The sequence below is a fragment of the Clarias gariepinus genome, chromosome 10 (assembly GCF_024256425.1).
Source record: "Clarias gariepinus isolate MV-2021 ecotype Netherlands chromosome 10, CGAR_prim_01v2, whole genome shotgun sequence".
NCBI classification, from domain to species: Eukaryota; Metazoa; Chordata; class Actinopteri; order Siluriformes; family Clariidae; genus Clarias; species Clarias gariepinus.
Genome location: NC_071109.1, coordinates 16956215 through 16974668, shown reverse-complemented (window position 1 = coordinate 16974668; position 18454 = coordinate 16956215). Strand labels below are relative to the sequence as shown.

The 18454-nt window shown below is 39.6% G+C and overlaps 1 protein-coding gene across 4 annotated transcripts in view; it reads left to right on the top strand.

Moving 5' to 3' along the window:
- The window catches only part of ebf1a (EBF transcription factor 1a), a 107254-nt gene that overhangs the window by 54969 nt on the left and 33831 nt on the right, over nt 1-18454 (top strand). For all 4 annotated transcript variants that reach the window (XM_053505594.1, XM_053505592.1, XM_053505591.1 and 1 more), the window contains exons 7-8: nt 16999-17080; nt 17630-17771. In XM_053505594.1, coding sequence (XP_053361569.1) covers nt 16999-17080; nt 17630-17771 — 224 coding nt within the window. The remainder of the gene's footprint in view (nt 1-16998; nt 17081-17629; nt 17772-18454) is intronic.

Genomic DNA, 18454 nt, shown 5'->3' with positions numbered 1-18454 from the left:
CATATATTTATTTGGTATGATATGCCTTTTAAAGTACATGCTTTAAACATTTCTAGAAGCATGTGACCACAATGTTATTATGCATGCAGCTGTGCATCCTGAACATAAGGCAGAGAATGGAGAGAGGAGAGAACGAGGGCATCATTGTGACGCAGAGTTGTTTAAGGCAGAGGAGCAGAAGGAGGGAGGGAAGGTGCAATGTGGCCTTGCCACTGATGACACTGTAGAATAAACATATTTGCCAGCACACTGGAGTGCTGAGTTGTCACTTTCAACAAGCTCATTACTGTCACTTCATTAAGACTCCTGCATTGTTTGACTTTGATGCTATAGTAAACAGTAAAGGGGGAACACAGGCGCAGAGAGAAAGGGAAAGAGGGGAGCAGAATACAAGTGACGGATTGCAGCATGCCATAATGGGTCCAATTCGTGACTCTTTCAGGGAAGCAAAATAAATGTTATTTTTTCATCCATTCAGGCAAATGATCCAGCTTCAATTGCTTGTGTTATTCAATAATCCACTGCTCTCATTGAGCATTGTCTCTAATGTGCTTTTTGGCCGTTTGACAGTGGGATGGCAGTGATGGGCGATTTGATAGGTGATTGTGTGTGGGGGGCGGGGTGGTGGTGGTATGGGCGTGGGTGTCTGTAAGGGGCAGAGTGTTTTAATGATACAATACATGTTACATAGATGATTACAAGACGGTGGGGGGTTGCAGTTGCACGGAGAACAAGAGAAGCTCTGCCAGCATTGAAATGCTTGCTCCGGTTCTTTGCTAATTAAAGCAGTGACTTCAGAAATGCATTAATAACCATTAATTAGGGGGATGCTATTTTCAACATAATTTGCTAATTAGTCGGAGAGATTGTGCCGAGGATGGGACTAATTATTGGTAGGCTGGAGTGATAGACACTTGTGACTTGAGTGAAAATCACACCATTATGAGGCCCAGGAGTACAGCGGTGAAGCTGCCAGAAAATCACAATGTCTCCTAGTGAAGTTAACTGACTTTATTATATACAGTATATCTATATTATATATATCTATATTATATATTAAGTATATTTGGACATGATCTGTGGGAGGGGGTGTGTTATTTATTCTTAATAATAATAACAAAATAAACAGGCATTGGTGAAAAAAAAAATTTTTTTACCAAAATTTGTGATTTTTAAATCAGAACCAGAGTTTGAAACTTTTCCTAACTGCATCATTAGATTTCTCTGCATGTGTTTTTATGTGTAGTTTTTCTGAAACAACCTGAGCTAAACATTTATGCAGCAAACGGCACTGCAATTAGACCTATTTCCATCTATTTGTGTATGTTTCAGGCTGCATTTTGATGTCTATATTAGCAGCACGCGGTTCTACAGCTGGGGAAGTCTTGCGGCTGATTTAGTAATTCCTGTTTGGGATTTTAATTCCTACTCTAAGTGAGTGGAACATTTAAAAGAAAATAAGTGTGCATCTCGAGGGGGTGGGGTGAGGGTCGTCAGAGAGATCGAGCGGGCAGGCTTCTTGCTTGGTTAAGAATGAAGGGGGTGTGGCAGCTAATGTGTAATTGGAGGTTGGGATGTAGAATTGCTTCTCAAAGACCGTTGTTGCCCTCATTAGGCTGAGAGGTCATGGGTCACTTACATGAATGTGGATGATACAGAACATTTGCGTTTAGGAGCCCCATTCTGCAAAGAGAAATTGAGCTGAGATGGGTCATTCCCTATTTACCCGTTTCTAGTTCTAGTATGCTTCTTCTATATTCTAGATTTGTTCTCCCTGTGCTTGGTGGGTTTCCTCCTGGTTTTCTGGGTCCATCCCACAGTGCAAAGACATGCAGATTAGACTAATTGGCGTTCCCAAATTATCTGTAGTGTGTGATTAAATGTGTAAGTGTGTGTGTGAATGTTGACCGGAGGCCCTACCACGGTCTACACTGGGAATAAATACAGTATGGATATTCTAGATTGATTCAAAGTGATGTTTTTAAAGCCTTTTTTGGGGTATGTGTGTTTACATCCATTAACGCACAGTGAATCTCGCTGTGCACCATGTGTGGTTCAGTTTTTCTTCTCTCTTTTCATATTTACCCCCATTTGTCTCACATTCACTCGCATTATCCTCTCATTATACCATTGCTTACGTTATCCCCCCCACTCTCAGATAGACCTTTGCTTATCACGGCTAATGACTTCCAAACACTTCATCAGCATGCGGCCTTACCCTTGTTTCCAAACACTGTAACTGCTCTAATTAACTGCAGTCCCCTTCTGTTTCAGTTACCCAAAAGCACACACACACACACACACACACACACACACACACACACACACACACACACACACACACAAGTTTGTCTTACTATACTTGTGAAGACCTTCCATGCAGTACAGACCATATCCTCAGTAACTTACAGAATCAGGGTTCATTTGGTTTGGACTTTGGGGTTCCATCGGATCAAAGTGAATATCTCACAGAACCTGGAGAGAAGGAAGGATGTATAATATCAGAACACTGGCCACTGCTTGAAATACATGATGTTCTTTTAAAGTGCTTACTCCAACATTTAGTCAAGGACTTGAGCAAGCAACTAGAACACACTTGGAGCATAAATGTATAGCACTGAGACCAATAAAGGGTGTCTCAGCAATTTCACATGAGTTCTATTCATTTTTTATAATATATTATACCTTCTTTTGTGTGTGTGTGTGTGTGTGTGTGTGTGTGTGTGTGTGTGACTGGCAGACAGGTTCAAGGATGGTCTTTCTGCTGGATAAACAGATTCCAAGGTTTAGCTTTTTAGTTGTGGCAACCCTGCTGAGGGCCAGCCTGACCTCATAAGTTTATTAATCACTTTTTAAAAAATTAATTATTCAGCACAGGCTTTCTGATGTCTGACCTGCCCCTGTGTCTAAAGCGACCCTCGTATCCTCTGCTTCGGTCTCCCTGTGAAGTCTACCAGTCCGCTGGACTTGATAAGTGCACCATCATCTCGTTAATCAAATTAGTTATAAACCAAAATTGACAGTTTTCATTAATTATAAAGGATTATTCTAATTGCGATTCAAATTTATTCATTTAGAACAGACGGCATTCGGTAATATTTCAGAACATTTGCATATTAAATGGAGAGGGTGGTTGATTAAGTATGGTAATGTATGCACGGTGCCTTATTTCGCTCCTGCTGGGCCATATGTGGCATGGTGGCGAGGGCAGGTGAACGCTCCAGAACGTGTTTAATTTGTTTGACAAACATGGAGGGAGACACAACATGTCCTCTGGCACCCTGCGCTCCAGTCACCGCCGTGACCCCCGCTTGCACGTTGAGCTTTAGTTTCTGCTTTACCTTTAGCTACGAAGCTCACACATGTACGGCTCAACCAATGTGTGTGAGACTCTTTAAAACAATGAGTTATGTTTACTTTATTATTAAGGGTCAAATGCTGTCGTTGTTGTAAGAAGTGCATGTGTGTGTACTGCGTGTGTGTGATTAATCTGATCAACATAAAATAAAAAAGGTCTCCTTTTTTAAGCTCCTGAGACACTGAGTAGATATTTATCTTGTACACGTTTTTTATTCCTAAACCTTTATTTACTTTGTTGGCTTAAATAACAATACTTATGCGCAACGGATGAAGAAGAATAAAATGGGACCATCAGTTTATATAACACATTGCCCTATTTGCCCTTCTCCACTCTGGTGCCTTTTGTCAAGTTATATATAGCTTACAATATGTCCTCATAATTTAGTACATGCATAGCAAATGTGAAAGTTTATACATCATTCTCCAGTGGGGAAAAAAAACAACAACAACAACCCTGCATCCTCATATTGCCATGGCTCAATACGAGCACAATAGAACAGATTTCACGCAGCTGGTTCTCTTTGTTAGCCGGGTCCCGCAGCAATAAAAACATTATTAGATTCCTCACTCCAGGTCAATTTCATAGCTAGGTTTGTAGTTGACCTTTGCTCTTTGTGTGTCTCTGTGCTCTGGACTATTTGAGACTGAACCTGCAGTAGATGTTTGCGTTTAGTCAGTACGGCTGGGCTGTTTGTGTTTGTAATGATGGCGAAACAGCGGCTGCTTAACATCACTTTAAAATAAAAAAATAATAATAATAAGTCAGACCGGTGACAGAGCCATTCTTCATTGCTTATGGCTACGGGGTAAAGGGTGGGAATGGACCATATTTGGGGTGTATGCACATGCAGTTGGCCAGAACTCATTGCCATGGTGGCACACGCAGCTGTGAAAGGCCCAGTGTGAGTCCTGTGTCTGTCATCACTCCGTCTGGCTCAGATTTATGGTGGTGGCTTTAGGGAGGAAGTGTTTCAATCAGCCAGGCCTACAAAGCATGTCTATCATCCTGACAGCCCTTTATTTATTACTGCGTATGGTTAACATCCCCCCGCCACACACACACACACACACACACACACACATGCATTTTACTCTCAGCTGTGCATCTCCCATATTCCCGTAGCAATCATAATATTGTTTTATGTGCCCTGGCCTTTCCCTTTGCTAGCCTGTGATCATGTCGGCCTTGCCCCTCCGCAACCTCAGCTCAAATTTATTTCTCTTGTTAACCAGTAGAACTTTCCTACTTCCTTACATTTTGCTTTCTATGTCTCTGGGTGAGCTCTGCACTAATTATATGAGAAATGTATATTTGAATACATCATGTACTCATGTAATTGTTTGAATGAGCATCACACATTAGGTGAAGTAGGGGAAGGAACGCAGGCCCCACAGAAGGCCACAGTTAAGCAACTGTGTTCAATTTCCCCTGCTTGTTACCTGGCTTGGCAGCCCTCCCACTTTCCTACGTGTAGCCTGCATTGAGACACGGGAGTGAACTGTACTTGCATGCATATCCATTTGTTCTGAGAAATATTTAAAGACAAGGTGGCATGGAATTACCAGACATGGTGGAGGATTAGGCAGCAGAGAGTGCGTGCTGTTAAATTTTTCAGGACAATGAGATGTTGTGGCTGAATAATACATTGCACTTTGAATTGGCATTGGCCACTACGGAGGTGTTTCCTCACTAAAAATGTCGGGCTTTCAAAATCACACATTTTTCTGTGGCAGGCCAAACTCCTCGATATGTAGTGTGTGAGAATACTTATTCCCTCTGAATGCAGTGTTGTAATATAACAAGGTAAAAGTGCTCTGTTACTTCGACTTAAGGAAATTTCTTAAGCATCTGCATTTTATTTCACCACCAGTGTTATTTATTGTTAGTTAGCCTGTTCAGATTTTAGATTAAAGGTGATGGCCAGGCTAATGTGTGCTGGGGAACATCACTAATTTGCCTACAGATTTTAGCTACACCATATATAGGGAAAGTCATGATCAAAATTCTAACTGGTCACTTTTAACTTATACATTTACTTCCAATTCCTAAGTAAACGTAATATCAGAAAATTACCATTGAGACTTAAGTACAGTAAATAGCATACAATTTAATACTTTACCTTAAGTGATATTCTAAAATGACTTCTACCAAAATCTTGTTCTTTCTACGAGATACTTTTGTACGTTTACTCACTCAAGTATCACTTTTAAGTACTTAAAAGACTGCTAAAACTCGTACTAGAATTATTTGATTTTACTGTTGTCTGATGATATTTTGTATCTTAGTGTTTAAATTTTAAAGCTGTACTAAAAGACCTGTGTGCTTAAATGTATGTATCCTGTGTAAGAGCTTGTAGAAATGATCACATGTGTTTGCCATTCTGCACTATATGACAGTGCGCACATTTGATCAAAGTGAATTTAGCATGCCTGTTTGCACTTCATCACACTTACTCGTGTTTTTTTCCCCCTCTGGGATTTTATCTCTCTCTCCTTTTCAGTCTCTTTTTTTATTCTGTCAGTGACCCTACTGTTATATTGAGCCCTTACAGATGGCCCTGGCTCAGATAGCATCTGCCTCTTCCCATCCATCACATTCAGAGGCTCTGTGGAGCTGCACGGCTGGAGTTTGGGTGCCCGTGCCAGCCTCTAGCTGCCACAACTCCAGCCACTCTGCCAGTCTCTACTATTGTCATATGGCTGGATCTTGAGTGGCGGTTGTGTGAAACGCAGAGCAGGAATCTGAGCCGAAGCCGACGATTATTAATGGGTTCCACCGCCGATGGCCTGGCCCCCTGGGGTCAGCCTGGCACGGGACTCCGCCTCATAAATCTCCTTCAATAACATGCCAGCAAAGGGGGAAGGGGTCAGCATGGAAACAAGGGAGTCAGGCTGAGATGAAGTGTCAGTGATGCATGGCCGAAACAACATGCTTGCAGGTAGCAGTTTCCTTTCTCCGGTTCTCACAACGGCCACAGGACCAGATGCAGGGAAGCAGAGGAGTAGAAAATAGTCACAGATAGTAGATGGAGTGTGTGGTTTGAATTAGGGGCCTTCCCTGAGGTCAGACAGAGTGGGGTGCTGAACATGTGGCCGCTGAGTAATGATTATGTTGTTGTTTTTTTTCTTGTCCTAAGAAATTCCAACAGTCAATTTAGTACTTATTGACGTTTGTTGATAATAGAAGTAAAAAAATAATAATAATTGTATAACAATAAAATACGTTATGCATTATATTTCGTATTAATAATTAATTTTCCTATATTTGACAAATAAATAAGAAAATAAATGTCAGTATTTTCCAGCATAAGATATAGGATGTTTGATGCTGAATAGAGTGTGAATGTTAGTCCTCAAGGTTAAACTGCATCCAGTTACTTGGCTGCTCGATTTCTCTCCTACAGTAAATCTACAGACTGCCCCAGGCCTCTCACTACACAGCAACCTGCCAGTGCAGCCTGCCTGTTCTTCTCTATCTCTCTCTCTGTCTCTCTATCCTTCTCTCTCTCCCTCAGGCTTCGCTCTGGGTCCCTCTGGTTGTGAGCTGTGACTGTGAGCGAGTAGAAGATTGTTATATATTAGTTTAATAAAGCCAGATACAAATTAACCCCCCTCCTTCAGGCCCTTCATTGCCAGAAAAGTCTGTATTACACACTTCATGAACCGAATTAGTGGTGCAGTGCAACAAGCGGGCATGTCACTTTTGTTCAGAGGATGATCTACATGGTGGGACCCATTTCTCAGGCGGGTAAATCTCATGGTGTGCCGCAACTCAGCCCTTCCCAAGTAAATAGTGTAAATAATGAAAGCGCCTGCCAGTACTGCTTGAGGAATGACTTCATCCTTCCCTAGCTATTTATACGGCCTGCCAGAAAGGAGACGAAAGGAAGCAGGCAAGAAAAAGATGCAAAAAGAAACCTCTGTCTGATTGGATAATGAAAGAGTCCAGCTAATGCCTCCTGGCTAATAGAGATGAAGCACAACTCCAGCATTCGTGTTCATGTGTGCATGCGTAAGAGCTTTTAATTGAGAGGTGAGAGGAATGGCTCACTCAGGTTAACTCCATTCTTCAAGTGCCATTAATATGGACCAGATAAGCTCTTTAAACAACTCACTGCGTGTGTGACAAGAGACGCTCTATTAATAAGATTTAGGATTATGTATTTTTTCCCACATTATAATCATGTGGAGATAAATGCCTACTTATCTGTCATATACATAATTCATGACATATAAGCAAATGCATTAAAAACATAAAATAAATGATCTAAATCGTAAAAATTAAATATCTAAAATATATCTAAAAAAATTCTAAATTAAAAATCTAAAATGAACCATGAGGGGTTTGTATGCCCTAATGTAGGGTATTTATTATAGTTGATTCTAAACAATTATAAAATCTGAATATTGTCCTAAATATAGAAATTCATTTAAAATAAAATCTTAGTAAAATAGTTAATCTTGTTATTTAGAATGTACATGGGTATTTTGTGGGTCGATGTTATGTTTGGCAGCTTAACATTTAAGTAAAATCAGTGTCTTTAAGTCCAAAGAATAATACTGAATATTAAAGAGAATTTGGTTTAAGCACGATCTGTGAAAAGCTGTTATCTGAACATACAGACATCTTTACTCAATAATCAAAACTTCACATTCAGACAAACCTAAAGTTAATACTTTGTCATTTTAGCTGATATGAACTGATTGCTTACAGTTTTCTTAGAGTAATATCAGAAGCTCTTAGTCTGGGAAAAACTCTCTTAAATCTTAACTTAAATTAAAAAAAAATCTCTCACTTTCATTTAACTCACAACTTAAAATTAAAAGGTAAAATTTTTAATTTACACAAATAATTCAGTCAATAAGAAATGTATTTTATTACGATTTTGTTCTCCTTACAAAATAAATTGTTGCAAATGTATTTATTTATGCTGAAACCCTGGAAGGTGCGATTTATTTATTAAATTTTTTTATGCATTTAATCTGGCATGTCTTCAATTTTTAGTGTATTTACAGACCATAAATCTCAGCATGCCATATTGTGGTTCCATCAAACTGACAGACAGTGGTTATGGACCTAATACTGTGCTTTATTTTAGTTAATATTGCACAAAAAAGTTCAAGAAAAAATCTCCGGCATACCAACTTGTTATTGTGTTCCAATAAACACAAGACAACTTATTTTATCCTTTCATTTCTGCTTGTTTCCCCTCATCAGTCATATAAAACATTCTTCATGCTCCTTTATTGCACAGGATATTTTTTCCTCTTAGCTTTGAGGAACGTCATCTTGATGATGGCTTGTATCATAGATCAAAACTATTCAACTGAGCATGGTGTAACACTGGCAATTATCAAGCTGTTTATTATATCTTGTATAATAATATTGGTTGCTACAGGGATTACTTAAAGCTTATTATTGCTCTGATGTTTTCATCTTTTTTCATAGGGTTGATTGTGTGTTTAATTGTACCGAAGTGACACATAATCCGTATTTTAATTTAATGCAAGCTAGAAAGTGAGATTATTAAAATATGGCTGCTCTGCCAACCAGGGTATGTAATCATTTTGGTAAATTTGTGCTGGGAGGCATGGAACCCAGACTCCACTCATTTGCAGCCATTTAGTCCATGAGCTTTGGAGGCTAATTTAATATAGCTCACCTCTCATTTTATGAAGGAAGAATGTTTTGCGCTGTAACCCAATAGAAAGCCGTACCAATTTGCTGTACTAATATCTCCAGCACTTCCGGCTGATATCGTTAACTCCAAACAGCCTGGAACTAGTAGTTAACGAAAACACTAATGAAAAGGTGATGGCATCATCACAGAAGCCGCGCAACTACTTTATGTCTGTGGAAAAAAAAAATCTTCTAATGACCATCCTCCTCTGCTAATTAAGCATTGTATTGAAGCATGGAGAGAAGTATTATTTCATTTCATGAGGAAGGGGAAAACAGACCAAGTTTTTTTCTCTGCAAAAAAGAAAGGAGAAGAGAACAGAGCTGAGCAGAAGAGAACAGAAGAGAAGAGGTTACACTATGTTGGTCACCTGTCTGCTGTCAAAGCAATTACAGCACCTCCTACTGCTAAATGTTTAAAGTGCACATTAGCATGTGGTGCGGTGGCATCCTGTCCCTGTGATCCCGAGACTGTCACTCGCAGACAGCCGAGCACCGCCACAAATCACAGGAGACAGCACGCTGTTAAAATCAATATGCCACAGTTTTGTACCACTTCCGCTTGACTGCACGTCGTTGCCTAATATAATTTAAATAATAAATTATCGGAGGGGGTGGGAGGGACGATTAGCAGGCAACTCTCCAACTTTTCCTGATGTACACAGCTATAGCCACAAACGCATCGCCGTACCCCCCGTTCCCTCAGTATTTTCTGCAATACTCTCCTTCTGCGTTGTTTTAATGAATTCTATGTGATATTAGAGAAACTGTGATCCCATGCACATTTAAAGGTGCTTTTATAAAAGCCCTTTTTTCCATTCGTCTAATATAAGTCGTTATGTACAGTAATGCTCTCTCAATTCTAAAATTGCTTTAAGAAATGTTTTATTCTTTATTAAACTTCTACCTTTACTCTAATAAGAGCAAACTTTCTAACTATATTCTTCATGAATAAAGTGACCTTGTTGTAGAAATCTGGGTTGTGAGCTTGTAGACCAAGCATACATTAATTTATACACTGACACTGACATTTCATCAGCCGCACCTAGCAGAGTGTTTCCAGACTACTGTTAAAGGGGTGACTGCTACTTCTGTGACATTTAAATCCGAACAGTCAAACTCTTTGCTTTGTACAAATGCTGCAGTTTACTGGAGAAAAAAAAATAGAGCCAGCACGGGCACAGCCTGTAGGTTACGACGAGGATTATTTACGTCTCTTTACCTTTTGTGAAGGCTGAGAGGAGAAGTGAAAGATGAACAGTTTTAATTAGGTCAGGAGGAGGAAAAAGAGAGCTCTTGGGCCTACTAGTTTTCCATGAAAAGGTCTCTGTGTTCTTTGCGTCCTGCCTAAAAGAGACAGCTGAAGGAAAGTGGATGTGGTACATGTCAATACACTACACCTTCCTCTCTGAAGGGATGAATTATTTGTGAGTATGCGCAACGACAAAAGGATGTCCCTCGTGCTCAAAGCTTCACCTGCCATCACATCAGAGGCCCACAGAGCTGATTCGATCAGACAGACATGCAGGAAGACTTGCCAACTTTCTCCTCCATCTTTCCATCCTGCTCCCGCTCTCGGTTATTTCTTTGGCACCACCATTTTTCGGGGTCAAATGAGTTGCCCCTAGAGAATTTTATGCGGTTTTCCAAAACTCTTTTTCGCTTAACAGATTCCCAATCTTAACCCACACTTGCCGTCATGTGGATCATATCTCCAATGTGACCTTTCCCCTACTTCCTCTAACTGTAAGCGTCCTCTGGCTTCACCTTTTTTCTTGCCGCGTTAACCACTTTTTGCTCCGTTTCACTCCAGACAAGGAAAGAGGGATCAATTAGGATTGCTTTACAAACATAAATTAGTAATTTTCTGAGGTAACCGAGTGTGATTTTGCCCTTTGGGGTAATTTGAAAGTGCACTTTAAAGCTCCATTGTTCACACAATAAGTGGGCAGGATAATGATTTCTCTAGCTGCTAACCTCGAGTGTTGTTCTCCCCATCATCCCGCACTCGTTAGCACCTACACCCCCTCTTAACACCCCCCTTAACCCCACCCCATCCCTCCCAGGCTCTGCCACATCTGCTGCTTCTTGCCAAAGGAAAAAAATCAATCTCTACACCATGAATTATTGAGGTGTTTGCCTACAGCTTCTGAAATATACAGTTGGGTGTTCTCTCTCTCTCTCTCTCTCTCTCTCTCTTAAAACCTATGTAAAACAGATCTTTCTTCACAATTCTAGCTCTCATATTTATAGCTGTTTACAATCCACTGAAGTGAGTTTCCTCTACAGTCTGTGTGATCTGTGTACAGGCTACAGCTAGATCTACTGGACCTTACTCATGCAAATACCAGGACCATTTGCAGATTAAACCTATTTATTTCCATGTGATAAGTTAAAGCTGGGTCATAATGTAATACATTCCCTAATCTATCATTAATTTGACAATTATAGCCAAGGTTAAGCCTGAGCTGGCAACGTTTCATGTGTAAAGACTTAAACAGCTGTGAAGCGGGATAGCAGATAACTCCAACAGATTTTTTTTTCAATAGATAACTCTCTCTCTCTCTCTCTCTCTCTCTCTCTTTGTCACTCTTTCCAAGCCTCTTATCACGTTCCTATCCCTGCTTCAGTACTTTGCGTTGCCATACCAATAAATATCATAATATAACCATCCCAATCAGTTGATACTACTTTAAGTATAATAATAGACTGTCTGCTTAGGACACCATGGCTTTGTAATCACTAACATTAGCAATAATGCTCAAATGAAATAAGGCAGTTGTCAGATGACAATTGTTATCCCTCCTCCTCCAGCAGCTCGCCTCTGACTGACAGCTCCCAAAGCCCAAATGTGGTGGCTACGCTGCCTTGCCTGACTTCAGCTATCAATTATGAGCCTGAATATAAAGCGTTTATTATGTAAAATAATTCGCCCATCCACACTGCAGTCATCTCCAGGGTTTTAGTTTTTCTATCTAATGTAAAATCTTACACTTCGCTCTCACTCCTTACATTTTTCCTGCCGCTCTCTTGTCTTTCTCCTTCATCTGTCTCTCACACGCACACACTTAAATCGATACACTTGAGGAGGTAATGACATAAGGAGTGGATTGATCATGTGAGAACACAGAGAGGAGGAAGAGAGTAACATGACTGAGATACATAAACAAGTGTTCAAGTACAAGGGCTGTGTGTGAACAGCTGAAAGTTACAAACTACGCACTGAGAAGTGGCATCAAAACGTAACCATCTTTTTTTTCTACCTACTTCGGAATATGAACAAAGTTTCTTCAACCTACTGTACTCTTTAGTGTTTTTCACTTCAAAGTCACTCAAAGGATGCTTTCTCAGTTGTTAAAATTCTAAAGAATGTTTCAGAGAAAACGCAGTGTGACCTCTCAGAGTACAAATCGTCTCTGTGGTGAAGCTGGTCAGAACAAGTATTTGTTACATGGATTTAACGGTGGAAAGCTAAGCAAGAGTTCCTTTCCTCGTGTGTTATGATAAGTGAATTCTATTCATTTTTTCCTTTTTTTCTGAAATAGTTCTTGGGTTGCATTTGGCACCAAACTCGCAGGCCGGTGCAGAAATCCAGCCATAGCAAGGAGGGGGGCTTGAGAAGGAGGGGGAAGACATCTGAAAGACCAGCTAAGCAAGCCAGTGATATTTTTACTTTTTTGCCTGGGGTAGATCTTTTCGGAAATCTGTATTGTAAGCAATTTCCGAGCTGTCAGCACCCCATGCTTGCTTTTTGTTTTCCACAAGGGGGGAAGGGAGGCAACGACGTTATAACTGTCACATTATTGTGCTTTTATTTATTAGGATAAATATTCTTTTACCTATGATGCCTGGACATTTCCTTATGTTTACTGGTTTTCCTCTTTGTTTTGGCCAAACTGAACTGAATTCACCATCACTGTCACTCATACTCCTGCTTGGCCTGATAAGGGATATAAAGTATACTGTATTTCTGAAGTGTGAGCAATGCTATTTTTAGTGAGGAACTTTATGTAAGGCAAAGTATCATCAGGAGCAGACACTGAGGCACAGTAGGGCTGGCAAGCACTGTTGCTCCAAAGATTATTCCATCACTCTTCAGCACGGTGTCCTGTTACTCAATTAGCCACGACTTGCATGACACGTTCAAAACAACTGCAGGATTCCTGCCATGCATACAGCGTTGGAGTAATGGAGCGCCCGGTGCCTGAACTGCACCAGGGACACTTTAAGATATTTCATGCAGATCTCTTTTAGGCAAACCAAACCAGTTATTGAAGATAAAGACAGAGTAGTGCAAGGTGGGGAGAGAAGGGCAGGCTGAGATCATGGATATGAAGAAGGATATGCAGCTTTAGGAGAGCAGCAAGTTGAGTGCGCTTCATGGTGAGAATTGGTAACACTGAGTCTCTTAGGGCTAAACCTCTCTCTCTCTCTCTCTCTCTCTCTCTCTCTCTGCATCCCCCTCACTTCTGTGTTAACCTTCATAAAATATTCATGCTGGTTGTGCTCAGTGCCATAATTGCCATCTCAGCCTCTGAATAATTGATGGTCGGTGCCGTCAACTTGGTCTCATTTACTGAGGGTGTGGGTAACACCATACTCACACATGCCACATGCTCCAATGCCACACTGCTGCATTTAGTGCTGACATTAGATTAGCACATGCTTTCTATCTGCTCCGCTAACATTCATTCTTCACAGCCCACACAGCTAGAGCAAGCAATCCAAGGAACGACGGTTGCTCTTTAAGTGGCTAGACAACAGTTAGAAAAGAGGGTAAATGAGAGTTTAAAATTGAAAGTGATTGTGCTGTAAAAGGCTCGCTTAGAGATTTCTTTTATACATAGCTCAGAGAATTTCTTTATATTATAATAGAAAATAGAAGAAAAAAAAATATATATATATACATGTATGTATCTGACAAGCTGTGAAACTGGTTGTGTAAGCAATTAATAGCTTAGAATGTCTACTTTTGTGTCTACTACTGCATTTATTGTTAAAAAGGATGAATGGGCATGGATATCAGAGAACTGTCTGTGGGAGAAAACCAAGCCATTTGCAAGCTAAACAATATCCTGAAAAAAGAAAGAGACCACATGCTTAATAACAAACAGGCATGTAACAGGCAGGCCAAGGTAATCAACAGCAGCTGATGACTGCAAATGTGAAGAAAACTTCCCAAACTAAGTCAGTCATATCATCAACAACCTCCACTGGTAAGAAGTGAAGGTATTACAGGCCACTGTTCGTAAACGATAAGGGCCATACAACAAGATGCAAACCGTCCATCAGCAGTAAGAATTAGAAGGCCAGATAAGAATTTGCAGTATGCAAATATATACAGAGTATATACAATATATATACAAATCTCATACAGAGATGATCCATGAATATTCTGGAACCAAGATTAACTTCCATTTGGAGTGTAATTTAATTTACATTTCCTGTTCCAGTATTTTTGGTCACCAAAAAACTAGATGGTCACATGTGCCATGTTCCAAATTTTTTAACACATCTAGATGAGAAAATAAAAGTAAAATTTCTGATGTTATCCTTTAGTCTCAAACTCAAATGTTTACTGTACATATAAGTAAGAATTTTATTGTGTGGACCTAAAAAAGTATCCAATGTGTAAAAATTGCCTTCGTGTATGCTCGTGCTCAACGAGAGCTAGAGTTCAATATCCCAGTACACACAGGTGTGATCTTGACTCAGAGGTCAAAGGCTGAGGGTTATATTAACCCCAGTGAATACACATTTATGCCCTTCTGCGTCCCTGCTTGTTTTTATCTTCCTTATTCTTCTTTCTTATTCAGCCTTTGTTCTTCAGTATGTATTTCGTGTGTTCACATGTTCGTATACCCAGCCATTGCCCTTTTCATCCTGATTCTCATTATCCTAGCTGTCAATATTAGTATGTACTGCAGAATAGATCTACTGTATACATGAATATGTCAGGTAAAGGAGCATGTGTATTAGGTCACATTGTGATATCCGGCTCTCTCCTTTAATCAGAACATTGGAGCCATGTTAGCCTCCACTAATTGAAGTGCTCTTAATCAATCTGCCATCCAGTTACTTTTAAAAGCATAAGTTCCCAGTCTAAAGTGCCCTCTGAAAGGGACAGTGTGCACTTTAATAAACATCACACATGTGAGTGAACTCTCCAGTGCTGCAAGGATCAACGGTATACATTGCACTAATTGTGTGTGTGTGTTTGTGTGTGTGTGTGTGTGTGTGTGTGTGTGTGTGTGTGTGCGTGCATGCGTGCGTGTAAACGGTGCAGGCATGAGACACCAAGGTGTGTGGAAGCTATAGCCTGCACACCCTGGTTTTTGCAGGGGATTTAGTTGGACTGTGATAGTGTGTGATATGAGTGTTGGGGTTAAGCCGAGTGTTAGACGGCATGGGTCACACTCTCTGTGCTATTGATACACAGGGGCAGCTGAGAGTGAGAGATGGATAGAGAGATCATGTAGAGCTCAGACAGACGGCAGCAGTGGAGAATCAGACAGGAACACTGCAGGGCTTAGTGCCTTTACAGTAAATGATATCAGAGAATGCTGCAAGCCCTCAATACAGCCAGCCCTCAGGGAAGAATCTGTTTACCTAAACAGCACTGTGCTTAGTTATCTTTGTGGACACACACACACACACACACACACACACACACACACACTCAGATCAAAGTACTTCCCCATATTACCACGTTGGATTTCCATCAGTCTTTGACAATGCTTTACATTCAGATTCCTCAAAAAACACCATTTACAGTGTTTATTCAAATAAATTAATGCTTACATAAAAATAAAATTATAAGTTAATGCATACATAGATTTTTTTTTCAAAATAATGAAATCTTGTGATGTAACATTTAGGTTATTCTGTGATTTTTATTTTATTTTACTTTTTTACAGTATACAGTCTTTCAATTTAAAGACTCGCAGTGTTTCTTGCTCGTGTTGTCTCAGGGAGCTTTTCCATGCTACTGTCGCTTCTGACTTAAATCAACTTCTGGATTTCTGTAAATCTGCATTGTTAAAAGTGCGACACAAATAAAATAAATGAAATGTATTAAACTACATATGATTATGGTTAGTTAACATCATTAACATCATATAAGTAAAACTGTATATAAAGCATTATTAAGTTTTTTACTTAAATGCCTGCAGACATGTTTTTTGCATATTTGCATATTTTAATATCAGTGCATGTGTAGAAAGCAGTGCACGTGCAACAACCTGATCATTTAGAGCTTCTAAGAGAGGCATGAATGTTTAGAACAGATAAATGACAAAAGGATGAAAGGATGCAGGAAGACGAGTGTGGAATGTGTAATGACAAGAGTATCGGATAGAATGCAGATAACGGATAGAATTTTTGCGGATTATAGGAGAAGTCAAGCCAAAATACACACAGAGTAAGTCACATGCAGAAAAGCAAACAAGCCCTGAGGTTACCAAGAACACATACCTACTGTACACATGTGAAGAAAAGCCATACATAAATGAATACGTGTCCTGTGCGTTATAGGTACGTGACAATACGAAGGAAGTCCAAGGTGTTATTAGTGTCTAAGTAGCTGGACAAGCTAAGACTGAGACATGACTGTGTTCTCCCATAGGGCACAATTAGGTGTTTAAGTGCTCACTAGTTGATCTGTTAAGAATGCTTGGACAAAAGCAAAAATATCATTTAATATACGTTTAATTGCAAACACAATAAGCGCAAAATTCTTGTGAAGTAAAATAAATGAAAGGAATTATCACCTCCACAGTATGTTATTAAAGCTCAATAATAGCTGATGGAAGAAAAATCTTTAATGCAGTTTGGAAGTTATCTTTTATGCAGTCCCTTAGCATGTTTCATAGGGACTAATTGAGAAACTGTTGTCCACCAGTGCAATTATGTTGCACCAACCATGATATAATATACTTTCTTATTCTGTGTCTTTTCAGATTTTTCCTAAAGTTCTTCCTGAAGTGCAACCAAAACTGTCTAAAGAATGCAGGGAACCCTAGAGACATGCGACGCTTCCAGGTAACAACTGACAATAAAACCTTCAGGAATTTTAGACACAAGTGTTTTCTTGGTGGGAAAAAAAAACTATGGGTGCCCATACTGTACTGTAAGTTATGAGGGTTCGGTTACTTTTGGCTTAATCGGCAAAAAAAAACAAAAAAAAAAAACATACCTTTTGGCACAAAATCTGTTTGATCACAATCCAGAATTTTTAGCACCCTTCATTAAAGAGATCAAAATATCATATTTTATCAAAATTAAATAAATACAGATGTTGAGTGATATTTTAAGCCTAAAATCAATCATAAAATCAATAATAATAATAAGTACATAAAACCGTACCCCTAGTCTGTTTTTACTATATAAAATGGTTTGTGGTGCAAGTATCTGTTAAAGAAAGAATAAAAGGGATATAAAGGAATATAAAAGATATTGTAAATAAAATAATCTTTGCTTCCGATAAGCCTCTTTTAATCTGAACAGTTTTCACTGTCTTGTGAAAATGAAGGGCAAAGAGGGTTCTGTCCTAGACATAAGGAGACCTCAATATGTCTGGTGCTTTTGTAGGTGGTGGTCTCTACGACAGTCAGCGTGGATGGTCATGTTCTGGCGGTGTCTGATAACATGTTTGTACACAACAACTCTAAACATGGGCGACGGGCTCGGCGGCTGGACCCCTCAGAGGGAACCCCCTCATACTTAGAACACGGTGAGTACTCATGTTCATTAACCCCGACTTTCATTTGACTATGTGAAGGGACAAAAGAATTCCTTTTGGTTCCTAAATGTAAATATAGAGGAATCTGACCCACCTCCAAGGGAGTTGAAAAAGTCAGGTACAGGTTTAGCCCACATTAGTCAGGGTCAAGGGAGAAACCCAACACAGTGAATCCCTTGTGTTGAATTAACACCCAGAGTGTTAATTTAACAGTACTGTGGTTATATAGGTCTAGTTGGGCTCAAATGAACTCTGAAAGTGTTAAATCAACACTAGGGATTTTACAGTGTCAGGCGCCTGTGATGCCAGAGAAGAGTAGCGCAAAAAAAAAAAAAAAAATCTGTAAAATTGTTTGTGCTGAATATTTTCATTATGCCAAACATAAAACAATCAACCTTGACCTTGCTCTGGTTTCGTGTTGAATGACAACAGATTACACTAGCTGGGTTTAATCTGTGATTTAAACCAAGTATTATGGAAAGCTTCAGTGAGAATAAGTTAAATTGGTGGGTGAAAGCTTATCATCACCAGATAGTTCACACAGCCAGACATCGGGTATCGATCAGTTTACTGCCAAGATATCTTACTGCACGATACGTCGTTTCACTTTGATGCAAATTTTTATTTGATTTCTCTGTTCGAAAACAGTGAATCCTTAAAACACCTCATAATCT